Below are 27,429 nucleotides of genomic sequence, written 5' to 3'. Positions count from 1 at the left end.
AAATTTTACCTTCACTGTAACCACAACAGATAGCGGGGAATATGAAAAGCATCTTGCTTCACCCCTAAAGATATAAATGTCAATTGTCAATCCTTCGTATTTCAGGGTCTAGCTACTCACTGAGGAGACCTCAAAAAAGGTTGAAACCGGTGAAGGATATTATGAGTTCGCTCTCTTAAGGTTTTTGCTTTAAGGGAGTAATTTAAGTCTCCGGGCAAAGTGTTTTTCGGCACGGCCCGGTGAGGGGCTTTGTCGGTGAATGCTTTTCTTCTGAATATAAGCGGTTCTGCTCGGTGGTGGTGGTGGGTGGCGCCAACGCTGAGATGTACGGTTTTTCGCCCACAATTGAGTGGCCCAGGGATCGTCCGAATTTTTAGAGACGGCTTTACTTATTCATAAGGTTGAAACCGGTGGGTTCTCCATGAGGCTCTGCTTGGGGATTAGTTTTTGCCTGTCTCTGAGTGGGGCCACCGTTGAGATTATGGCTCTGATTGATGGTGAGGTGAGCCTGCCACTAGGTAGAGCCAATACTGAGAAGTTCTTCTCGGTGACGGGGTGAGCCTGTCATTGAGTAGAACAACGCAGAGTTGGGCGATCTTTCGGGATCGTCTTATTTTTAGAGCCCGTTTCACTTTTAAATTAAAAAAAGGTTGAAACCGGCCTGGGTAGTGACTCCACCTATAATGTATTGCAGTATACATCTCTTAGTGAGATGTGCTTTACAATATCGAAAATACTAATATTAAGAATAGTGGTCAGAGCTTTACCCACCTTTACAATGAGTTTTCCTGGTGTTGCACCACCTTTAGACGTGAACTACGTTTCAGGCGCAAACTTAACTGTTTGCTTACTTGGGATTAGGAGTAAAATAACCAAGTTTATAAAATTACTTGGTAACCGCGCAACATATATATGTACATATTTACGAGGGTGGTCTGAAAAGTTCTCGGCCTTACAATGAAAAAACGAATTTATAATTTCAAAATTATTTTTATTTTTCAAAATAATCTCCCTTACGACTAATACATTTATTCTAGCGCCATTAGCCTGTCCCTGCAGTGGTTCTCAATGAGATCTTCAAAATACAACTCTACAGTTGAAATCACCTCTTGATTCGAAGAAAAACGCTGACCAGCGAGTAGGAGTTTTAGTTTTGGGAAGAGATAGAAGTCAGAGGGAGCCAAATCTGGGGGAATAGGGGTGGATGTTCCAACAAATCATAGTGCAGATCCTTTAATTTACCCATTGCCAAAACACTTGATTTTTTGCCAAAAAAAGATGATTTGTTTCTTCTACAAACTGGGTCTTTTCTCACGAACTTTTTTGTCTAGTCTGGTTAAAAGATCGGAATAATTTCCCCCGGTTATTGTTTTACCCTTTTCAAGATAATTAATAAACAAAATGCCTTTGGCATCCCAAAATACCGATGCCATGACCTTTCGTGCTGATGGAACCGACGTTGTCTTCTTTGGCGCTGAACAACCCGCTTCTGACCACTGTTTTGACTACTATTTGGATTCTGGTGTGTAATGGTGAATCTAAGTCGCATCCATAGTAATAAATCGACGCACGAAAACAGTTTTATTCTTGTTGAAACGCTCCAAGCACTGTTTTTTCATTTTCAATTCTTCATGCAAAATATATTCTACACATTCCTTTGAAATGCCTATAGTCTAAGTAATTTCACGCAATTTGACTCGTTACACTTTGTGGACGTCCTTCACGTGGATCATCTTCAAGGCTGGTACGGCCACGTTTAAACTCGGTAGCCCATTTCTTAATTATCGAAAACGAAGGAGAAGAGTGCCCATAAACTTTTACGAACTTCGAACGAATTTCTTTGGGCGTTAAACCTTCTTTTACGAAGAATTTTATAGCCGCACAATACTCAAGTTTATCCATTTCAAGAAACTGTTTTGCTTCAGACAGCTGTATAAAACAAACTACTTGATAGAATGACTTGTAGTTTCACATGGATGCTTACGACAGATATACCAACTTGATTCTCGGCCCTGACCATAGTCTTGCCATCTATGGTCAGGGCCGAGAACCCTTCAGACCACTCCTCGTAACTCACGCCTCAAAAGCAGTTGAGTTACTAAGCAAAACTGGTTTTAAATAATCATTTTTATTCACACATAAAATGATTTTTTTGTCTTTTATTACTGTTACAACTCCATTAGAGCTTCCTTAGCTCAGTTGCTTTCGATGCCTTTCGGATAGAAAGACTTGGATTCGAATTCTGTCTAACACGCGAAGAATATTAGAATTTTTCAGTGGAAGGGGAGTTAGCTAATCTCATAAGGGGTAGTGGAGTATTTTTCTTTGAGAGTTTTTCCAATGATGATGATATTCTGATATATATGGAAAAAATCATGAGTGATTTTTTCCATATATATCAGTTATTCTGGTGTTGAGTGTAAGGGTGAACTAAGTCTCTGTAGCTCACTTGGTTTTCACGATGACCTTTGAATCGAAAGACCTGGTGTCGAATCCGGTCCATGGCACATAGAACATTAGGGCTTTTCATGTGAAGGCGAATAAGCCGGTCTCATATAGATGTAGAAGCGTTTTGCACGCGAAAATTTCAAAATCGACAAATCGTACAGAACACAAGCAATTTACAGGCATAAGATACTACGGGAATATGGATTAACTATCCTATTCCGTGAGACCTATCTTCGAAAGCCTTCATTTTTTTTTATTATTCCATAAAATTTGAAGCATGCGTCTAAGGAGTCATTTTCGATTTTGATCCTGGCTCTTTACGAGTAAGTAATACTTTGAGTAATCGTGCGAAATGTTGACACTGTCCTGATGACAATAAAAAAAGGAATTCCGAAACAATAATAATCAATTTTTTTTAAAGGAGCGAAAAAGATAGAGTGACACAGAAAGAAAGAGAGATAGAAAGAGAAACTATGAAAAAAAAATCGAAATGAAAACCGGAAAGCAATAAATGAACAAAGTATTACTTATTCGTAAGAGACAGGATCATGTTTTTTTTTTTTTTTGGAAATGATTCATAGAGTTTAATTAATGATAAAATAAATAATATGTTTAAATTTTTCTAAGTATTTATTTTAAATCGGAAAAATCTGGGATTCTTACAAATTTCCTAGAAAATGCAGAGAATTTATTAAGATAGATATGTATGACTGATCAAACGTTTTGAGAGAAGTTTATGAATCGTTCTTCCATGTAGGCTTTTTTCTTCTTTGACAATTCAACTGTTTTCAGGTTAACGGCGAATTTAATGAAGATAATATAGACAAAGACAAACGCTTTGCATCGCGCATAGTCCTTATAAGGACTGGCTTAAAGGGGCGAAGCAATATTGCTTTTCATATTCCCCGTTGTCTGTAGAGGACACCTTCAATAACACCTTCTCCTTACACTGTAGAGGACAGTGTAAGGAGAAGGTGTTATTGAGCTATAAAGCTCTGATCATGGCAAGAGGGTAACAGCAATAGCCGAGCCTCAGTTAGAACTTCATTGGCTACAGCATTGCCATCCATTACCCTCCAAGGGTACTAATTTCAGTCGCCTCGTACGACATGCATTAGCTACATTGGTGCTATTCTTATCCCGGCAACCACACGGGGATATTGCATCGCTCATCCTTATAGTCCTTATAAGGACTGGCTTAAAGGGACGAAGCAAGAATGCTTTTCATCTTCCCCGTTATCTGTAGATGACAGTGTAGGGATAAGGTGTTATTGAGCTATTAAAGCTGTGATCATGGCAGGAGAGTAACAGCAATAGCCGAGCCTCAGTTAGAACTTCATTGGCTACAGCATTGCCATCCATTACCCTCCAAGGGTACTAATTTCAGTCGCCTCGTACGACATGCATTAGCTACATTGGTGCTATTCTTATCCCGGCAACCACACGGGGATATTGCATCGCTCATCCTTATAGTCCTTATAAGGACTGGCTTAAAGGGACGAAGCAAGAATGCTTTTCATCTTCCCCGTTATCTGTAGATGACAGTGTAGGGATAAGGTGTTATTGAGCTATTAAAACTGTGATCATGGCAGGAGAGTAACAGCAATAGCCGAGCCTCAGTTAGAACTTCATTGGCTACAGCATTGCCATCCATTTTCCTCCAAAGGTATTGGATTGAATCAATCTGATTAATCTCATAAGTGCCATTTCAGGAAGAAAGATTCTAAGGATTGATAGGTTTATAAAAAGCCTTCTAGTTTATATATTGAATATTTAAGATTTTGTTTGTTTTCCATATTTATTAATTTATTTATTTGACTATTGTTATTATTTTATATAAGATAATCGTTTTCTGACATTGATAATTACTCCATGAGTTATTGTTGTTATTTATACCAAAAATGCAAGCGACACCTAGCGACAGAAATGAATTTTGCGTAATTATTATTATTATTTAATTTTACGATAATTTTTTTAACGTAAAAATGCGCATTCATTTAATTTCTGACAAACACCAATTTTTAAATATTCGTGACCTTTTCATTGCTGCATTCACATAGTGTTTATATTAGTGATATGCAAAATGTAAACAAATTGCTTACCTGCACTGTGTGGACTTGCTCCACTGACCGCATATGAAGGATGGTTATTCATTGGTTGGGCAGGTGTACAGGAAGCACGTGAATACGCACCAAGACTTAGAGTGTCGTGAAGCATATAGGGATAGGAAGTCTCTCTCTGTTGTAAACAAGGACTTTGGGTCATGCTGGACACAGGAGGCATACCGCTGTGAAAAAAAAAAAAAAACCATGAAATGATAATTTAATATAAATCATAGAAAAAAATAAATGGATTCAAAATAAAGCATTCAACTATTATGTCATTTTAAGGAGGCTTTTGTTCTTATTTTTAAGCTTTTATTAATAGTAATTTAGAGTTCAACGCTTTATATTTTCAAAAGGGAAAAAATTAATTTATGCGGTGAAATGTTTAAATTTTCCGCTAGATGGCGCAAGCAATGATTTAATTGAACTTCGCTTTATAAGCAGTAACATTTCATGTTATGCGAGTGAGACATTTCACAATAAAATAACGCAACTCGAAATTCCCTTGAGAAGTCATATTTTCAATATTAATAGAAACGAAAACACAAAAAGAGCAGATATGACCCGTAAACATTATAAATATAACAAGGAATGTATATTGCAATTTATCATATATGCTAGTAGTACGAAAATTAAATAACAAGAAGTAGTAATTAAAAAAAAAAACGTGCAGAAAATGAAACTGACTAATAAACTAATTTAACAGTACACGAACAGCGGTAAATATATGTATACATAAACGCATGTTTTTATAATGTTACTTATTATTGCTGTATTATTTACCCTATTTAAACTGAATTTTGGATATCGTGAATTTTATTATTTTGAGATTTTAATATTATCATTATCATTTGCTTACCCGTAGGAATCTGCCATCGTTCCCATTGGCTGACCGATTGTTGGGTACATTGTGTTAGCAAAAGTACCATTTAATGGAAGTCGAGCGGCAGAGGGCGTTGCAACAGCTGTGGCGGCTGCTTGTTCTGCTGCTCTTCTCTGGTTTCGGAGTTTTTCTTCTCTTCGCCATTTCGCGCGACGATTCGAAAACCACACCTGGAAGAACTTCGTAATATAGAATTTCTGTGGGTTTTTTATGCATTGAATGGACGCTAAAACAGTTAAAAGTGAATCATTTATATTAGAAAGCTGAAAATTCAGAAATTGATCTGAAGATTGAAAGAAAACTGCCGAAAATAATGAACATTCTGTCAGCTCATAATTCAGATACAAAACTATATTTAACAGAGAGAGTTATAGAGGTGAAATATGTATAAAAACTGCGCATGTGCACACAATCAAATATCATATTTAATTAATAATAATTAATTTAAAGGATAGACAAATATATACAAAAATTATCCTTAATTAACTGTTCATTTAATAGAGGGATGTTTAATATTTAATCAATAATTAATTTAATACAGACATTTAATTTAATTAAAATTAATTTAAAACATGCATTTTAATTGGTAATTATCATATATTAATTTCAAACTTAATTAATATATTTGATCGACAGATGGAGAAATATGTAAAAACTACATTTAATATTTTATTATTTATTTTTAATTAATAATTACTTTAACATAGAGAAGGAAGATAAATACAAAAACAAACTATATTTAATTTGATAGGGAAATAAAAGCGAAAGTTATTTATAGTAACTATATTTAAAACGAAAACTGTATTTAATTTAGCAGCAAGATAGGGGATGAATTACAAATGGGACAACAAAACATAATTACAACATAAAAAAAGCGTAAACAGTAAAATGTAAGCAGATGAACTTATTTGATCTTTTATAGATGGAGCTGAGTTATCTGGTTTTACACGCAGACCAGAGCTTTTCTGTAAGTATTCCATCCCCTTCCTGGACACGCAAATCGATCGAAGAATATACGCATTTCAAAATCATGCATTGACAATTTCGAAAGTAACAGAAACAAAATTATCAGATCCAATCCCCCCCCCGGCCACAGAAAGCAGTCAATCATACAGGACCCGAACCTTTTATACACCGAATCATTACATTTCATTATCTTTCATAGGCAAAGTATCACATAATATTGAAGTGATCATCCTTCAAATTATGACCTAAAATGATATGGACGTCAACTTAAATACTTATTTAAGTTGACGTCCAAAATTTCGTAGACAGCCTGTTTTTAAGGCCAACTAGAGTGCACTGTTAGCTGGAAACAAGCCAGTGGTGACTGTGTTATCCTGGTATGGGGATCGTTCTCGTGGACATCGCTGTCTCTTCTCATTTCCAGTAAAAAAGACTGACCGCTAATTTTTACCTGGGGATTGTTTCGGACCAGGTATTGTCCTAATGTGGCCCGACAGCTAGACAAAGACTTCAGAAGGCTCGCATTGTTAGAACTTCGTTGGCTACAGCATTGCCGATGTTTAAGTAAAGGCAACTCTAAAAATTCGGATGATCCCTAGACCACTTCATAGTGGCCGAAAGACCGTCCAACTCAGCGTTGGCTCCACTCAGTGACAGGCTTCCCCACCACCGAGCAGAACCGCTCATATTCCAGGGAAACGCATCCACCGACAAAGCCCCTCACCGGGCCGTGCCAGAAACCTCAACAATGAGACGAATTTTCCCTACTCCTTATATAAGGACTGGCTTAAAGGGGGCGAAGCAAGAATGCTTTTCATATTCCCCGTTATCTGTAGAGGACAGTGTAGGGATAAGGTGTTATTGAGCTATTAAATCTCTGATCATGGCAGGAGGGTAACAGCAATAGCCGAGCCTAAGAACTTCATTAGCTACAGCATTGCCATCCATTACCCTCCCAGGGTATTAATCCTGAGACGAATTTTGATGTTGGAAAATTCTATTATTAATATGCCATTGTATTATTGTGATGGTGTCCGAGAAATCGTGGGAAGCACTCTACACCATCTGAGTGTGTGTGTGTGTGTGTGTGTGTGTGTGTGTGTGTGTGTGTGTGTGTGTGTGTGTGTGTGTGTGTGTGTGTGTGTGTGTGTGTGTGTGTGTGTGTGTGTGTGTGTGTGTGTGTGTGTGTGTGTGTGTGTGTGTGTGCGCGCGCGCGCTTTAAGCTATACTTAGGGAATTAATTTAATAATTTAAAAAAATAATGAATTAGTAAATCTAAGGAAATATCACATGGATATTATATTGCCTACTTAAAACAATATTAATTATTTCTCTTACCTGTATTCGAGCTTCTGGAAGAGAGATTTTTTCCGCTAGTCGCTCCCTTGCAAACACGTCGGGATAATGCGTGCGTTCGAACTCTGAAATGAACGATATTGTTATAGGAACAAATAATGGAAACACTCAATATACTGTGTCAAATGTAACGAAAATTTATACAGAAAACAGTACGTTTTAAAATACTAAAATATGAAGCCTAAACTTTTCAATTTGGAGATAATAAAATAGAGTATATTATAGATCTATCTATATTTTATAGCTATATATAGAAAGAAAAGCTTACGGATAGAGTCTGTCTTTCAAGTAGTGCAAACCAAGGTAACAGGAAGTTCCTTGGTTTGCACTACTTATATCACATAATACTAAATTTGAAAACTTTTCAAATCTCTCTGGTAAATTTGAAAGCTTTTCAGGGTGTTTTCTATATTTGGATAAAAATATGGGTGGATCTATAATATCCTTCATCATAATATAGGACATTTTAATTAATAGAGGAAATTTGTTCTTTATTTGCAATTTTTCCAATGAGCTGAAGCATGCGGTATCACTAATTTGGATCAATCTGTTAATTTCCTACATTTGCTACAGTTATTTCTTTGATTATTTCAAGAATTCTATACTACTGTACATCACGGTATATTATATGAAATTCCAGCAATATTTAAGACAGATAACAGTCTTTTCAAATTTCAAGCAACTAATACTACGAGGCCGGTGTATTATGCCTGCAAACTGCGTGTTTCTTCTCGCCAGTTCCTGTTGTACGGGATGGAAAAACTCGAGTTTCTAAACGTAAAAACAGCCACCTGAATAAGAGGCCCCAAAGGATTTTCCGTTCCTATCATCATAGATCAATAGATTCTTTCCGACAGGCATTCCTCGGTTTTTATGGAAGTTTAATTTCGCTGGGATTCTCAATATAGTAACATCTAATGTATATATCGAGAATCCCAGCGAAATATTTATAATCCGTTTTTTTTTTTTTTACTCTTATACGATTTTATTCCAGTATTTATAACAATATTTATATACCCAGTACTATTATACTCATTATTATAAAAAATAAATAAACATTAATTTGTTTTTTATTGAGCATTTGTAATTAATTGCACACTCTCAAAGCTCTCTGGTAAATTTGAAAACACCTTTCAAGGTGTTTTCTATATTTGGCTAAAATATGGATGGATCTATAATATCCTTCATCATAATATAGGACATTTTAATTATTATAGGAAATTCGTTCTTTATTTGCAATTTTCCCACTGAGCTGAAGCATGTGGAATCACTAAAATATTTACAAGCCACACAAGAAGCTTTCATTGGATCAATCTGATCATTATGAGTATTTGATGAGAATGATATAAAACCACTCCTAATTTATTTTTCAAAAATAATAACAGAATTGAACACAATTTAATAAAATATGCTTTTATATTATGGTATTTATATTATTATATTAATATTATTTTATTGTATTTATTTTATCCTTCAAATATAATGGACTTTACTTGTAATCATTTTTAATTGACACCTTAAACAATCTTGTATAAACAAGTATGAATAATTATAATATGGAGGCAATAAATATGTGCGTACCAGAAGAGTATCGCCATGCTCTTCACTGAAAAATATCAAGATTCCCTGGAAAGCAGAAGCCAAATATCTGGGTGTACTGCTGGACAGAAAACTACCTTTCAGTCCACATATAAAAGCCTCATGTACAAAAGCATCAAGAGTCAATTGCACAGCTTTACCCTCTTATCAATAGGAATAGCAAGCTGGATACCAAAATAAAACTGCTCCTTTATCAGTTGATGATTCGACCCATTATCACTTATGCGTCCCCAGCCTGGAGCCACACCTCAAGTACAAATATCCTCAAACTACAGAGAGTGCAAAACAAATGTCTCCGCATGATCTTAAACGCACCATGGTATATCAGAAATGTCCAACTCCATCGGGATACAAATATCCCTTACATCTACTCTTTCCTGCAGTCTTCACCAGTAAAGTTCTTCTCAGCATCCTCTTCACATCCAAATGAATTAGTGCAACAAGCAGCCAATTATGATGAAACAGACTTCTCCAAATATAGGAGACCCAAGGCCATCCTACTTCCAAATGAAGATCTTTAAATCGCACCCACTCAGGCAGAGCACTTAACTCATAAACTTTTCCTCACACAGCAACCTTATCAGATAGCAGGGATTATAAAAGCATTTTGCTTCACCCTTATAATCAGCAACGTCTTGCGATATGTGTGCAGTAAGTAATCTCTTTAGTTTCACAGCATTGAAATATAATTTATGAATGAATTCGAATAGCTAAATTTTCGTATGTCTTTTGAAGCACAACATTCTCTTCGTAGGTGATATAGTAGATTAAATTTCCACCAAGATTATTCAAATATATGTGTTTGCTTATTAATTTTCATATGATTGAAATGAAAGGTGGCTCAGTCAAAGTTTCCACATATTTATTATTGGAGGAAACAGTTGATACGATAACGACTGAAAATAGTGACAAAATGGCCTCTTTATTTAAATATTGGATATAAGTAGAATGAGGGTATAATTTTTCCCTCTTTATTTTTAGGCATGTTATAAGAAAAATATGAGTATTCTGTTGTCCGTAAATCATTGAATATCATATGAACCCATATAAAATTTGCATTCAATTTTTTTGATTAAAATTGAATTCATTATACTTTGTTTTCGTCCAAGAACCATCACTAGCGATATGATTTGTCTCATTTGGTAAAATATCCACCTATAATCACATGACGAGAAGAATCAATCTCTATGTCAACTTTTGTTTTTAAATTAGCCAATCACGTACAATGGTTACTACCTCTGTATGTTTTGTATAAGGTTGTTTTTGTTTTTTTTTTAGTTTTTAAATTTCAATTTGCAAACGAAAATAATAGTTGTGAGCGGTAGGCGGTGGATTGTACAGTGTATGTGTCGATGGAGGATTATAGCGGTGGCTTCTCTGATGTAGCTTGACCTTCCACGATTAGTTCTTGAACTCCGGGGAGGTGTCACGTAATCATAATAATAAAATACATCCGTGTTTTAATGTACGTTCTGTCTATGTTCCCAGATTTATGGCAATAGTAACGTTCTCAAGTTTTAAAAACGAAAAGTTGTTGTTCGTGTGAGATGACGCCATCATGTGGGATCGCTCCTTTAAAATATGTGTAAAATAACTGGACAAAACATCATATTAATAAAAAAAACAAAAAAAAAAAAAACATGCCACTGAGAAAAACGATAATGAACACATGAAAAGCGTTTAAGTGTATAGCAGCGGCATCTAACGTTAATATTTTTGCTATAAAAACAAAAACGTATTACTCGGGTGTTCGAATCGAAAGTAGCTGTAGTGAATAATAAGATTTGTGTTTAAGGTGTAAACTTCACCATTATTATAAATCATAAGATTAAAAGTTGTATTTTAAATATGCTTACATTTTATTAAATATTTAGATTATTATTTGAAAGAAAAATGTTTATTTTTAAAATACAAATTTAAAAACCATTAACTTTGCTACAGAGTTTAGTTCTATTTTGTTTTGAGAAATGTGTGATGATTCCAAAACATCATCTTTCAGTCTGTCAATTTTGCAATTACAATTATTGATTAAATATGCTGATCTCTTTCAGAAATAGAAAGTAGACAGCATTATATTTTTTTTAAAAAAAAATGAATAAAGGACCTGGAAGTATAGAAGAAACATGTCAATAGATTCAGTGGAATCACTTGGTCCTTTCAGAATGCTTACAATAAATAAGAGAACTATCACAAAAGGACTACCCTCTCATTGAGCATCACTGGGAGCCAAAGCGTTATCAAACGGAATTTTAAAAAAAAATTCAGTATGCATAGAACTATTTTTAAAAGTACGCGACCATAATATGGAAAAAACCGAAATTCATGTGTTGCTGAATTAGCAAAAACGAACCATCTACATATAAAAACAATATTAGGAGAGCAACGTCAACTTCTCATCTATAGAGCTTCAAAAACGCAAGGACAGACAAGTTCTGTTTATCAGAACTTGTCGTAGAGGGGGGGGGGGTGGAAAGCTCTGATAAACACCTAGAACAAAAATGATATTAAAGCAACTGATATAACCACAAGAAAGAACATACTAATAGCAGAGTTATGAAGGTAACTTATGTTCTTATATCCTCGTATGTTCTTTCTGGTGGTTATATCAGTTGCTTTAATATCATTTTTGTTCTAGGTGTTAATCAGAACTTTCCAGACCCCCCCCCCTTATCATCATAGGAGTTTATATTTACATCGCTCTGCTCAATGTCAAAGACTAGAACACTCGAATGGTTGATTTCAGATAATACATCACAAGCAAATACATCAATAAACAATAGCACACACACACAATTATAATACTTCATACAACATAACATATAATACTTTATATAACATAACATACGTAACTTTTAATACTGGAAGCTTTGATTTGATTTTAATGAACTGTGTGTATTTTTAAATATGCATATTCTTGAGTTAATTTTATTTAAGATAGTAATTGGTGTCTTTGCTCCGTCTCTGCATCAGTATTAAGCTTATTTCAGTTAATAAACAACACAAATATTCCAGATTTAACAATATAAATTTATTTGCAAGTATAAAATTATTTATTAATTTAATTTTTATTTATTTCTCTATCAAAGGTCTATATTAGTACCTTTCATAGGATTTGATATTAAGATACTAATGCCTTAGGTCTCAATATCAAATTTATGGAAAAACATCTTGACAAATACGCAATACGTCAGTATAAATTCGCCTATTGTAAAATAGTTCTCTGAATGATACACCTTTTGTAGTAAATATGTTATTTTTAACTATTATTTTTTAGGTTTTTATTGAATCACACACACATGCAATGTTGTAAACCTATAATACAGTAGTAGTGTGAACGGGCTAAGGTCATATTTAGTTAAATTTATTATTGCTTATAATTAACTCGTTAACTTATTTATTTTCATTTATTTTGCTGCTGTTGACAGTATAATCTTGATAAGAGATTAGTATTTATTCACCATTACTTGTCACTTCATATTTTGTAATTTATCAATTAAGGAATTAATTTGTCAATTCGTACCATTATTAGCATAAATAAAAAAATTATTTCTTTAATTAACCCGACAGAAATTAAAAATAACAAATTATATTATAATAATTTCATCAGCTGAAAAAAAAAATTTGGCTAGATGGGTGAAGCAAAAATGCTTTTCATATTCCCCGTTATCTGTAAAAAAAATGTAAGGATAGGGTAATATAGCGCTATAAGCTCTGATCATGGCAGGGGGAAAACAGCAATAGCCAAGCCTCAGTTAAAACTTCATTGGCTACAGCATTGCCATCCATTACTCTCCCTGGGTACCCATTTTAGTCGCCTCGTACGACATGCATGGGCTGGTATGTAAGTAAAGACCTCTCTAAAAATTAAGACGATCCACCCGGACCACTCCCTGCGATTGGCCGAAAGATTGTCCACCTCAGTGTTCATTCCGCTCGGTGACGGGTCCCCTACATCAATACGCAGAATTGCTCATATTCCAGGGAAAATCATCCACCGGCAAGGCCCTCACGGGCCACGCCGGAGAACACCCTCCCCAGAGACTCAAAATGTTCTCTCAGGGCAAACCGCCCGAAATCTAAGCCACCCCCTTCACTCGGAGCAAAATTTCGGAAGAAACCTAAGAGAGCAAGCTCTACGTCCCATTTTAGTCGCCTCTTACGATATGCATGGGCTACAGAGGTCCCGGCCACCGCACTGGATGTCATTAGCTGAAATTTGCATACAATAAATTATATAATTTTATTATTATAAAAAATATAAGGCTTCTTATAATAACTATATATATTTTAATTTCTTTTCATTCAAATTAATTGAAATATTTCATTAATTTTTCAATTATATTAATCTTGAATAAATGTTGATAATTCATTTTATAGTAATACTAAGAAAAAGTTATTTGGTTTGGAATACCGAGATACATTTTCAAGTTATTTGTAAATTGTGAAATCTTTATATCTATTTTGAAATTTGTTTCAATAATAAAGAAATTATTACTTCTAAAATTTTGAAAGAGCAAAATACATTTGCTCAAAAGAGAGAAATCAACTGTTAACTAGTTTATTAATTTTCAATTCTGGGATATTTGTGTTATTTTGAAGTTTAGATAATGCATGCACAATAAAAGTGTGTCAGTACAACAGCTTAGTCTATTAGTTATAGGAACACCCTCAGCACATGAAGTCCCAATGGAGAGAAAAATTTGATAACTATCAAAGCTTATAAGAGATTAGAGAGGATCAAACATACAGCTTAGCACAGACACTAAAAGAGGGAGCAGTTTTCAAGATGTTAGTTAGCTCCAATTGCCACCACCCTACACAGCTGAGGGGGTACCTTTTTCTAGGGCCTCGATCTGTTCATTGGTGAACGAGGTGCGATTGCGCTGCAGCTTACGTTTCAGACGCATGCGCATCTGGGAGTCTTCGTCGGCAGATGAGTTGTTTTCGGAATTTCCATCAGAGGTTGCTTCATTCGCACCTGTAAAGAGAAAGTAAAATAAACAATTATTGTCACTAAAATCGTAAGCGATAAGATTTTGTTAAAACAGAAATAAAATATTTGATGTATATATATGCATAATATACATAATACAATTAATAAAAATATAATACGAGTATAACATAATATAATATAATATAATAATATTTTAGGTTAAAATGTTACATATAATATAATATAATATAATATAATATAATATAATACAATATAATATAATATAATACATAATACAATTAATAAAAATATATAATATAGTCAGGATAAACAGCACAAAGTCTGAACCTTTCACAGTCTCCGTTGGCCTCCGCCAAGGGTGTGTTCTGTCACCCCTCCTTTTCATAATATTTATGGACTGGATTGATAGGCACAGCCGAGGCAGTGAGTGTGTCAGAATTGGAAGATGTAGCATTGGACGTCTGCTTTTTGCAAATGACCTAGTTCTGCTTAGCTCTTCCACAGATGACCTCTAGTGGACCCTGGATAGGTTTGTAGCTGTTTGTGCAGACGGCGGAATGAAGATGTGGCCAAAACTGAAACATTTGTGGTCTCAAGACAACCATCCCAGTGCACTCTACATGTAAGTGGAGTCCCAATGAGGCAGGTAGAGAAGTTTAAATACCTTGGGTCCGTATTCACGAATGATGGAAAATGGGACGTAGAGCTAGATACTCGAATTGGCTTAGCAAGCTCAATATTGCGGGAGCTTGGCCGTTTGGTAGTACTGAAGCGGAAGTTAAGCCAGAAGGCAAAGCTGGCTGTCCCTATCCTCACCTATGGTCATGGGAGTTGGGTAATGACCGAAAGAATGCGAACACGAATCCAAGCGGCTGAAATGACGTTCCTTCGAGGGGTTACGGGGCTGACAAGACTCGAGAGATTCAGAAGCTCTGCAATTCGGGAAACCCCCAATACTCAAGCGCTGCTTCTCCATATTGAGAGATCACCTAGTCAAAATGCCACAAGAGAGGCTCCCTCAGCAGACCCTCTTTGCAAAGCCAGAGGGTGAGAGGCTACGTGGAAGGCCAAGGGTTCGCTGGATAGATTATATCCAAAACCTTGGGTGGACACGTTTGGGAATCCCACCAGAACACCTGAGCTTGGTGGAAGAGGATCGTGACCATTTATTATTACAGATAACATGTAATGACTTTTTATTGGTCCTGAATTTTCATATATGAAAGTTAATTAAAAAACTTATAGGTGTTTATTTAATTAAGAATATTTAATTTTTTTCTTTTTTTCTAGCTTTTTCTCAGTTTATCATTTCAGTTTTTTTTATTTTTTAAATAGATATTATTAATTTTAATTAAAAACTGGCATTAAGTTGGCGTTCGTTCACTTCTCGTTTCTCACGATATTTACTTATTTACTTTTCTCATTTTTTTATTTTATTTACTCCGAATTTTCTTAAGTCTATTGTATTAAATTTATCTGCATCCGTTAGACTTTCATTTGATATTTCTTTTATTATGTGGTAAAGGAATTAAGAAATTCGTATCTAAACACAACTGCAAGAAAGAGATAGAGAAAAAGAGAGAATAAACTTCTAAAGATATCTTAATACCCTTGGCGCCAGTAGTGCTATATTTTCCCCTTCTTTCCTGTTACCTACGAAGAGGATTAAGTTTCAACAGTTGAATACCTCCCATGCTAAATACATAATTAAGCGGGTAGCCAAGCATTAGAGGAAATAGAGAGTGGGTGGCGATTCTGTCGGTTCTTTTGAGTTCTTACCCTTCCTCGTCGAGTAACGAAAGACTTGGCGAGTAAAAGAGAAAATCCCGAAGAAAGAGTGCGGGAACGGTTCGCCACTTTTGTCTTTTAGAGGGCGATCATTATCGGGGTTAAGTTAGAGGGAGCGTCCTTAGTGAAAGAAAGATACCTTTGCCGAAAGACACCCCACTTTACCTTCCATTAAGCGATTACTTTATTGATGTGACCCTTTTAGTTTTGCGTGCTTTATCAGAATTTCACGCGCTGTTTGGCTTCCCTCAGTATGGTGCTAATGAAGGAATATTTGGAACTTGTGTTGGTTAAGGAAGCCTTATCCGGAATTCTGTATAATGACTCGAAAACTATTCTTATTTACTTTTTTTAAAACTACATTTTTATGGTCAGTGAATTGATTTTTCACTCTACAACTATTTCGTAAACCAAAGAACTCCATCCTACGAATTATTATTATTATTATTGATTTCTCTTTCTCGAAGATGACGAAAACGCGAATCTTTGAAAGATTAATTATGAATATGATAAAACTTTAATTGTTATACCGTATTCAAATTCAAATCATCGAATGCATGAACTGTATCGGTTTCAGGTCTGAACTATTTAATTTTGTACAGATGAAAATTTGTACATCAGTCATCTATGGCCTCACGTGGAGAACCAGATACCCTCATTATTAGAAGCGTAAAAACTGGTTGTACCACTATACAGCAACTTGAAATAAATAAATAAACAAAATTGAGAATGATTCAGATTTGTAGTGTTCTGAATCGTCTTAAAATACACTCAAAACACAGAAAACAACCGAAAATACAATTGTAAATAAGGACTTCTCTCTTTTGGATCGGCTATGGACTTCGAGTCGTAAGTTGGGGGGGGGATCTCATCTATAACATGACCGACATTCACGCTATGAATTACTAATGATTAGAAATGAAGAAGGTTATTTGTTCGAGTGGTGGTAAACACTTGTACTCAATAAGTACAAGTGGGAAAATTTAAGGAGTAAATATTTTGACTGTCTGTAAGCACTCATGTCTTAACACCAAACTCACAGGCTTAGTCTATGAAACTTCCTGTGCAACGTAGTCTGTCCATTCATGTTTTCGGAACAAACTGACCAACCCGACTGCTCATGTAATTCACATAACGTGTGAAGAGAAGTAAACAAGATTAGTGTTACAAGTGGCGCTATCTGGTGACAAAAGAGAACTCGGGGGAATAAATGCTTCAAAAGAAACCGATGCTTGTTTGTTTGTTTGTTACACTGACCCCGAATGTCCAAATCCTATAGCTATTTCGCCACTCTTCTTCAGGAGATAATCACAACCGCCATATTGCATCCGTATTACCTTGTCTATTTCCCTTTCCTCCGTACGGGGAAAAAAAAGCTGACGGAAAACTAGTTACTGATAAGAGAAGGCGATAGCACGTATGTATGAGGATGAAACCAGTTGAAGGAAGCAAAAGAGAGACAGAGAATCTAGTCAAGCAAAGAATGGGGCGGTCTTTGTGTTCGTGCAGCGAAGAAAATGGGCCTTTTTGCTGCTCCGACGCAAAAGTACTAGAGGGAGAGGGGGGAAAAGAAAAAAAATAAGGGCGGCTTTCTTGAGATGCCGCTCCAATCGCAGTCTCTCTGTGCCTTCCATCCTGTTGCCTTTGATAGGCCAGCACGGGATTAGTAAGAGCTTGGAGCAAACGCTAGCGTTCGTTTCTACCAATCCCCCCCTCCTCTTTTTTTTTTTGCTGCTCCCGCTTCTCTATCTCAAGTACGAACATCGTTTTTCCTGCAGCTGTATAATGAGACGAATACAGCTCCAAACAAAAGGACCAAAAAGAGGAATCCGATCGGGTATACGTCCAACTTCCTAAGTGCGAGAGAAACATTCTTTCCCACCCCATCAGAAAGGACAAGAGTTCTCCCCCCCCCCCTTCAATAGCAGCGGGAAGACGGCAAAAAGGATAAAACTGTGTAATCACCTCGCAGTGACAAAAGTATGCTTAAAAGCTTCGGCAATCCTCAGGACAAACTGCGCACCGCTGGTTAGAAATGGTGCTGTGCACTCAGGCAGAGATAGTGGACAAGGTTGGGAATCGAGTCAGACGCTCTGTGACTTGCCGTCGCCTTTATAGATCCCCTCTACGACAGCTGCTGATTGAAAGAAACGAAAGAAAAGACATAATTACAGGTAAAAGCCTTAGATTTAGAAAGACGTTGGCGAATTACACGGCAATGGGTGCTAAGGAAAGTTGAGAAACCTGGATTTCTCCTTTCAGGTGCATCCAACGAAGTGTTGGTGCGGTGAGGACTTTTTCCTTTCCTCCCTCTCCCCCGTTCTTGCTTGCTTTTATGCTTTTATTTTATTTTTTTTTTCTTCGCTGCCCAGTTTCCGGTTGAACGAAAGAATCGATAGAACTGTAAATGAATCTACAAGTAATGTTCATTCGAATGACCTTGCTCGACAAGGTGTTAGGCTACTTTGTTCGCTTTATGGTGAACACTTATGGTCGGTTTGTTCGAAGAATATAAAGAAGAGATTTAATTCGTTCACACATGATTAGAGAAGTTCGTTGAAAAACCATTTTCACGCTATTCAATACCACAAAGTATAGGCGGAAATGACGTCTTCTTTCACTTCCGTTTGAGATATCTTGATACATAAAAAACTTCGACAACTATGAGCTTGGTCACGTTTTTACATATATTTCAAATATATTAAGAAACTAATAAAATATTTTAAAGCATATTAAAAAATTCTTTGTTTTGTTTTAAAATAATTTAAAAATAATTTTTTTTTTCAATATTTTTGTATAAAATGATACACCTATAAAAGTTTACAATACACATTGAGAAAACTTGGTTTTTAGTCCTTTTTTGAACTTCCAGGGTAATGGAGCAATGCTGTAGCCAATGAAGTTTTAACTGAGGCTTGATTGTATTCAGCCACGACTAGAGCTTTTAGCTCAATAACACCACTTCCACACAGATTTTCTTTATTCAAATGAAGGGATAAAGAGTCATTGACTCAATCCATCCATCTCCCAGTCCTATATATATTTATAGGACCTTTAGAATGGAATAAATATATAAATAAATTGAGCGTCAATAGAAATGTTTTTTTCTGAGGAAGTGACGTAGGGAATGCTCAGAAAAGCATTGATATAAATTGAGCATCAATACGAAGTGTTTTTCTAAGGAAGTGACGTAGTGATGCTCAAAAAAGCATTGATAAATTTGCGAGTGAGTTTTTTTTTTATTTGTTTCTAATTCGACGAACGTTTTTCTTAGATGAAGTTAATTTCTTATATATAAATACCGATGTAAAACAGTTGATATATATGAAACCAGGTCATCTTGAATATAAACAATATTTTAAAAATAACAAAAAAACATTTTTTTTATTACCAGAGGCAACACTAGCAGGTAAAATGAAAACTTCTCTCTGCATCTTCTTCCCACTGCTCATTCACACCCCTAAGCAGTGACGCTGACTTCGTTACCATCTACCAATATGATTTCGCTAAATTTAATAGTGGCTGGTACCTAACGAAATTCATTAGCAACACGATACATCTGTGGTTTCCTCCCTTTTGCCCAAGAGAGGACCTCCATCCCGCCCTCTTTTCCCCCCAAATTGATCTGGCAACGCTCTGTTTCTGGGACTCTCTCTCTCTCTCTCTCTGACACACACACACACACACACACACACACACACACACACACACACACACACAAACGCCTGAGAAATAGGCGAAATAGACAACTAATAAACGCGCAAGCTTTGCACGCGCCATCTAGTGTATGTTGCCTCGTGGGTACGTGGGATGCGGAGGCAACAGAGGTCTCAGTTATGCACGCACGAAGCGACGAAATATAGTGCGCAATGGTAGCAAACAAGATTACGTTAATATGGGGGTAAATTAAGTTAAATATTGGGGTAAATGTAATTTATACCAATCGTTAGAAGGCTTCGGGCATGACAATGGGAGGGTCGCGAACAGAAACACGACTTTTCTTCTGAAATCAATACGGGAAAGGGGAAAAAAAATAAAGTCGGCTTGTAACAGATATGTTAAGAGATATATTTTACAATATATTTGTTTATATATATATAAGAGAATGTAAAATTAATGGGGAAAATATCATACAGTAATTTATTTTTTTCTTTTATTTATTATCTTGTATACTTGGCTATGGTATGACATGATATGGTATGACCAGGTATGACAACATTATTTATATCAACAAAACAAAACTTCAATGTTGTTACTCCAGTATTTATCAATAATCCTCAATATTCTTCACAAATATTAGCATAAATAAATAATAATAATTGCATGTTTGTAATTATGCGATTAATAAAAGAAATATGCTCATAGTTACTGAATTATATATAAAATACTACTCATAATAACAATCGCATATTTATACAATTAATAAAAGAAATATGCTCGTAATTAGACAACTATACACTAGATGGCACTACTGCGAAGTCTTAACTCAGGGCTTTTGGCTATTACTAAAAAATGAAACTGTGTTTACATTAAGTTATGACAGATGTTAATTTCTATTCGTATTTAAATTTAGATTGAAATAGAATGTATGCATTTGCCTTTATATTTTTATAGATATGTTTTGCTAGTTTCTCATATATTATATATATGAAAATGTAGTATTCTGTTGATGTGACGAGATATTTTATTTATTTTAGGATTAACGTTGAATTTGAAGTCAAGTCTCTCTCTTTCTCTGTGTTTACCTATGTTACCGCTAGGCGAGTTAAAAACTTTCAAGCAGTTGTCTTTCTGTAGTTTCTCAGACAAATCGATTACAAGAAAGAAATAAGTGCCACAGAAAGAGACAGTAAATAAAAGAAAAACAAAAAAAAAGAGGAAGTAGAAATAGAAAGAGAAATAGAAATACTTCAAGTGTTTATCTACCTTTCTTGGAGTTTCCATCGTCGCTGTGCTGCCCATTGCATGCGCCAAGCGCGGTCGGTACGGCTGTTCCCGTGGCCACTATACTTCCACCTGCGGCGGCTGCAAGGCCTGGAGGCGTCGTAGCATGAGGAACTCCGGTTGCTAAGTGAGATGCGCTGTGAGGATACCAGGGCCACGGTTGACCATTTAACATTCGTAGTTTATCGTAAACCGATTCCGGACCCGGGACAGCTAACTGTTGCTGATGTTGCTGTTGCTGTTCTTTCTGTGCTGCCAAGTTTCGTAGAACTCGATTTATTGAAGACACCTGTCGAGAAGAAAGAACATGAAGTTCAGTATATTTCATTTATTATTTTATTATTTTTATGAAATAAATTTTACAGTTTTATTATTATTATTATTATTGCTTCATTTCTGTTTAAAAAATGATATATGCATATAATATGAAACTTCAGTTTCCCACACCCCTCATCCCATGGTTGTTTATGAGTATATTTTCAGAAAAAAAAATATCCCTCCAGCATAAAATAGTATTCATTTGGCCCATCGAAACATCTACAGCATATTATTTCAACAAGTATTATCTACTTTTTTTTTAGGTATTTGAAGTGAAATTTTCTTTTCATTGTTAAGATGGAGGAAAAGGATGAAGAAAAAAAAAGTGTCAGTAAAAAGCACTTTGTTATCCCTTTCTCTGAAAGAACAAGTGCAGCTTAACAACTTTCATTCTATAAGTCAGCCGGTGAAACCAACAGACGGATTGTGAAAAAGTAAGTGTCCTACTGGCTTATTATATCTCACTTCCTGCTGCGCAAAAAAATGTCAGGTAGCTACAGACTGGTTTGATATCGGTAGCGCCCTCCTGTGGAGATTTTGATTGACAGCAGCTTATTGCTATAATAACGTTTGTACGTTGACAAGCAAGGCCGGAACTTTACATGCTTTCAGAGATCTTCAGACCCACCGTGGGAGGTGTCGTCCACATGACAGCCCCTTACAGTTTACTAACGTATCTCCCGCAGTGCTCTCTGAGAGACAGGGAAAGCTGTTCAGGACTGGTAAAGCTAAAGAAAACACAGCTGAAGGTTGCACTCTTTTTCAGTATCACTTCACACATCCGGGATGCTGGCTTGTGCAGATGACAGTATTGAGTAGCAGAAAATAATATACTCTCTTATTTTCTTTGTTAATCATTCTATTAATCGTTCTTTCTCATTAGAATTTCTTATGTTTTTCCTCTTTATGTCTTTGCTTAGTACATCACTGCTCTTTATGTCCAAAGATGACTAATCTTTTCTGAAATTAGTCATGCATAGTAACGAAAATAAAATAAGCTACAAAGCACGTTTAGTTGTTGCTTTTTTGTATATATACACTCTCTCTCTTTTTTTTTATTCTTCGAGGAGCATTTGAATTATTTTTATCGTCCAGATAGCATCTTCCACTGGATACATGTCTGTATTTGTTAATCCAGTACATGCCCGATTAATTCGAAATTTGTTTCGTTTTCTCGGATTACTTTCAATGAAAATATCAGAAATAAGCTGGGGTCGAGAGCTAACTAATTTCCTCAAAATTAGCCGCATCGCAAATATAATTAACTATATTCAAAATATCAAAACGCATTTTGTTGGCGTTTGCAACATGTTTCTACTTTCATTTTTTTTTAAAAAAATTACATATACACGTATACATATCATACAAACCTTCAACTTACAGAGTTCATAAATATTAAATTAAAACGTTTCGTATACCTCTGCTTTAATTTAACAAGAAATATTTAGAGGAGTTATTTAAATATTAAGTTTAAAAATTTTTTATTTCTGTCTTATGACTTATACTCTTATGTTGAGTGAAATTGAGATTTCTCATTATTCTACATTAAAGGTAAATATAGAAAAACTCAAAAAAATAAAATAAACTTTAATAAGATAAAGCGAATCTACTCTTTTTCCCACGATTTAATTGTAGGAAGTGTTTCAGAATGACTTGGTAAATTCAAAATCTATAACAAAACAGATTGCTTTTTTTATTTTATTTTATTGTTGATCATCAGAGCCGAAATATTGTCCGTTTGCGTTTGACTGATCGAAGATTGCATTGCAGTTAAGGGGGCCCGTTAATGCCGTTAACGACCAAGCTCCTACTACATTACTCGACTCTTCGGTTTTGGGATCGTTGTCTACGTTTATCGCTTTCTTTCAACAGCATTCTTCATTTGAAGAAAGAAAAGCGGAAAGCAAGTGTAAGCGCTAAGAAAAACTCTCCTTCCTCCGTAGCAAACAAGATTGTTCATGTCGGCGGAAAGGCGCTAGCATGTTCCAGGTGAGTGCGTGCGCATGCATCACTGATCATAATATGATAAGCAGTGTGAAATGCTGAGAACAGTGAAACGTTCTCATCACACACACACACACACACACACACACACACACACACACACACACACACACACACACACACACACACACACACGGGGGATAAAATTAGAATGGTTAAAAATGATTCAAAACGCACGTGAGTCAAGGTGATCTCGGGTTATGCGTCTTGCACGCCCTATGAACAATGTAAACGAAGAACTAGCTGAAGCATAAAATGTAATTTTTGTAAGATGTTGTTTCTATGATAATATGTGATGTTGATGAAGTGACAGCCTAAGAGAGAGCATTTCAGTTTTGCTTGCGAACAATCAGCGCTGTTTGCAAATCAATTTATAATGTCCCGACAACAATATGCGAATTTTGCAGAAACGATCCGAAGTATTCCTGATAAAAAAAAAAAAAAAAAAATGTGATTATAGTAATAGTTGGCTTTTTAAGACTGACTTTTGATTTTGGTTGCAGAAATAAATGACTTTGTATCAACTAGTGATGCTTCATATTAGATTATAGTAAAAGTGCTAAGAGCAGTTAAACTTACTCTCATGACTGAAATAATAAATTGAGTGTTCGTACCTCACAGGGGAGAGGATAACTTTAATTAAATTAACTTTTTTTTTTGTATTATTATCTACTACTGCGCTATTGTAAAAAAGGCGGAGATCTGATCTCCTTGAACTCCTCCACAGCGTACACCAAATGTATATTAACATAAGCGGGTTTGGCATTTAGTCTGTAAGTACTAAATTTAAAATACTTTTGATTTTATGAGCACTGAAAAATAAGTTTAGCAAATACAAAACAAACAAATTCACATACATATAGCGATATCACAAATATGTCAGCAGATATATCTATGAACTGAAGAGAATTTTTATGTTAATTCCGCCATAGAATTATTTATGAGTATTAATTTTGCTGACATATATACCTCTAAAGGATATAATTCCAGAAGTAAACTTCTATTCAGTGTGATGTTCTTCAAATAAATACAGTAGTACTTTTCATCTACTACCTGGATTCATTTATCCGTGCCCACGCGATTTCTCTCCGTAATTGCGAACGTTTGTTGAAGACTCTGAAAAGCGAATTTTCCAATAAACCTAAATACTATATACTATAGGAGTCCTTTAGTTGGAAAGACCTGGGATTGAATCCCGTCAACGACTAGCGAAGAACCTTTTATCAGGGATTTTCATTTAAAGGGAGGGCAATTGAACGCCTATTTACACACACACAAAAAGGTTCTATTTGAAAAAGAAAGCAACAGTAAACCACTTTGTTCTTTAATCTCTAATAATTTCCTGGTAATGTAGCATTGCTACTGCACCAAAAATAATCATTTAACGTTCTTAGGAAGAGGATTGTGAAAGAATACTCTCACGAACTTCAGATCAGATCAACTATAACATCTAACCTTGATTTTATTTAAACCGAGGTTTATATATAAATACTATACAAAAATATATTAAGTGTATTATTCTAAAAAAGAGATCTTAAAATAATAATGCAAATTTTCGAAATTATTTATGATTTTCATAATTTCTTTTCTATTTATAACTTTTACTTAACTAATTTTTTAAATTATTTATTTTTAAAGTGCCTTTCTTCTAGTTCGAACTTGAAGAAATCATTCATCGTATATCACGATACAAGCAACCAAGCGATGCACATGCGCAGAAGACTAAAATAGCCTTTCTAAAAATCAATTCAAACAATTACATTGTAACAAATTATCTTATCTGTCCATATGTACACACTTACACTTGGAATATTGTCGTTTGTACATACTCCTTCGGACAATAACCGGTCCCTAATCTCCCAGGCAAATATTGACGGGCATTCCCGCTTGTATTCCGCGATTTTGGCCACCACGGGCGGGGTGGCCACTCGCGGTTTGCTGCCGCCTATGGCACGGGGCTTGATAGACCCCGTCTCGTAGTAGCGGCCCAGAATCTTGGACACGCAGCCGTTCGAAACCTGCAGGATGCGGGAGATATCACAAGGACGTGCGCCACTGTGGGCCAGTTCGACAATCTTCTGCCGAGTAGAGTCGGGCAACGGACGCCCGTTGACATATACACCACCCAGTTGGTTGATGCCGCTGTGACCTGCAACGAAAAAAAAAGCAAGAGAAGGAAGTCTTAATTACTAGAATACAAATACAAGAAAGTTTGTGAAAAAGGAAAGAATAAAAAAATATTTAAAAGAAAATTGGAAAATTAGTCTCCAGATGAAAGAATATTATTTCTGAAATTCATCGGAGCTTTCCGGTGAGCATCGGCAGCACGAATTCGAATCAGAATATTTTTTTTTACATTTTATAAAAAAAGATAAAATTATAAGAAAAATTTAGTTTTGTAAAAAAAATTATCATTAAAAACTGTAATAATCACTAGAATTCTGTACATAATGATTAAACACCAAATATATTATTTTAGAATTATTTTATAAATAATAGACAAAGAGAGTTTTATGTATCATTGGAGAATGAGGTGGAAACAATATAAGTCCTTTTTAGGACTTCCAGGGTAACGAATGGCAATGCTGTAGCCAATGAAGTTTTAACTGAGGCTCGGCTTTTGCCGTTACCTAGCCATGACTAGAGCTTTTTAGCTCAATAACACCCCATCCACACAGATTTTCTTCATTCAGATGACGGGATAAAGAGTCAAGGACTCAGTCCATCGCCCAGTTCTTTTAAGAACTTTATGTATCATTAAAGATATCTCTTTGAAACCTTAAAAAGTCAAGTTCATATTTTCAGAAGTAAGAATAAAACTATATATTTAAATAATAATAAAAAAAGTAGAACATGCTATGAAATTTGATACTCTGCGTAATATTTTATTTCATAGGCTGCTTCTGTGTGGGTATCTAAGATTACCACTTCCTTGTGTGTTTTAGTTTATGGCCATGCTGATATCTACCTCTCCTTTTAACGAATAAACTGATGTAAAACTTTTTTTTTTTTCATTTTAATCACACACACACACACACAGAAAGCAAGCTGCTGGGTGATTAAGTTTAACATCTGAAACCACTGAAATACACTTAAACAACCATAAATATTTTAAAAGACTATACAGAATTTATATAACAATAATAATATATAAAATATATTTTTATATATTATTATTGTTATAAAATAGTCGTTTCAATATAAATGAGTAAATCTTAAAAACTCCTTATATTTTATTTCACGTGTTTACTACTAATAAGAATGTTTAATGTTTCGTTTTATTTTTGAAAAATCTTATTAAATTATAATAGTATATAATAATATATCTCCCAAGTTCATGTATAAAAACGTAAGGCAAGCATTAAAAGGATTCTCTGTATGTGAGCTTTGAAACAAAAGATTACAGAACACAAGTTGTATAAAATATCATTACAGTGTCTCCGTAGCGCAGTTAGAACGACAGGTCCTTCGATTTGAAAAGAATTCAATTCAATTCTTGTTGACAAGAAGTATCTTTATAAGGCAAGTAAGTTTGTCTTATACAGAAGTAATGTTTTTTTTTTTATTTTTATTTCATGACAATTCGGGATATATATACATATCGACCACTGAATTAGAAAGATTTATGAAAATGTATCTAAAAACTTCCGCAGGGTATATGCAAAATACTTGGTCACGTGCGTCACCGTGTTCTAGGCTACTATTTAACAACCGTGCTGGTCAGTAATTGAGAGGAACCGAAAAGTTCATCTACAGTGGTATCAGGAACACATTGACTGGACAGTGCAAAAAAGGCATGTGATCCGACGAGTCACGGTACACTTTGTTTTTCACCTACGGTAGGCAGAGCCTTTTTTGTGGGATCCTCACGAAGCAAACAGCGCAGCTTGTCTTGTAAACACAACTCAAGGTTCTGGAAGTGGTGTCATAGTGAGCGGCATGTTCTGTTGATACGGAACAGATACCCTGATATTACAAGAAGGTCGGTTCTCTTTCAAGGAATATCTGAACACTGCTGCCGATCAGTCCATCCTGCAATGTTGACTTTTTACCCAGCAGGTGAG

At 35.3% G+C, this 27,429-nt stretch overlaps 1 protein-coding gene across 1 annotated transcript in view; it reads right to left on the bottom strand.

The window, feature by feature from the left end:
* toy (paired box 6 protein twin of eyeless) overlaps positions 1 to 27,429 on the bottom strand; it is a 52,288-nt gene that overhangs the window by 13,781 nt on the left and 11,078 nt on the right. The window contains exons 2-7 of the mRNA XM_090396043.1: positions 25,168 to 25,514; positions 21,026 to 21,332; positions 14,192 to 14,335; positions 7,741 to 7,823; positions 5,413 to 5,606; positions 4,551 to 4,735 (exon numbers count right to left, since the gene is read on the bottom strand). Coding sequence (XP_090252169.1) covers positions 4,551 to 4,735; positions 5,413 to 5,606; positions 7,741 to 7,823; positions 14,192 to 14,335; positions 21,026 to 21,332; positions 25,168 to 25,514 — 1,260 coding nt within the window. The remainder of the gene's footprint in view (positions 1 to 4,550; positions 4,736 to 5,412; positions 5,607 to 7,740; positions 7,824 to 14,191; positions 14,336 to 21,025; positions 21,333 to 25,167; positions 25,515 to 27,429) is intronic.

Source organism: Typopeltis vanoorti, chromosome 7 (assembly GCF_054136105.1).
Source record: "Typopeltis vanoorti isolate ZY-2024b chromosome 7, IOZ_Tvanoo_1.0, whole genome shotgun sequence".
Lineage (NCBI taxonomy): Eukaryota > Metazoa > Arthropoda > Arachnida > Uropygi > Thelyphonidae > Typopeltis > Typopeltis vanoorti.
Note: the sequence above shows the minus strand (reverse complement) of the source record. Positions and strands in the feature narration are given on the sequence as shown.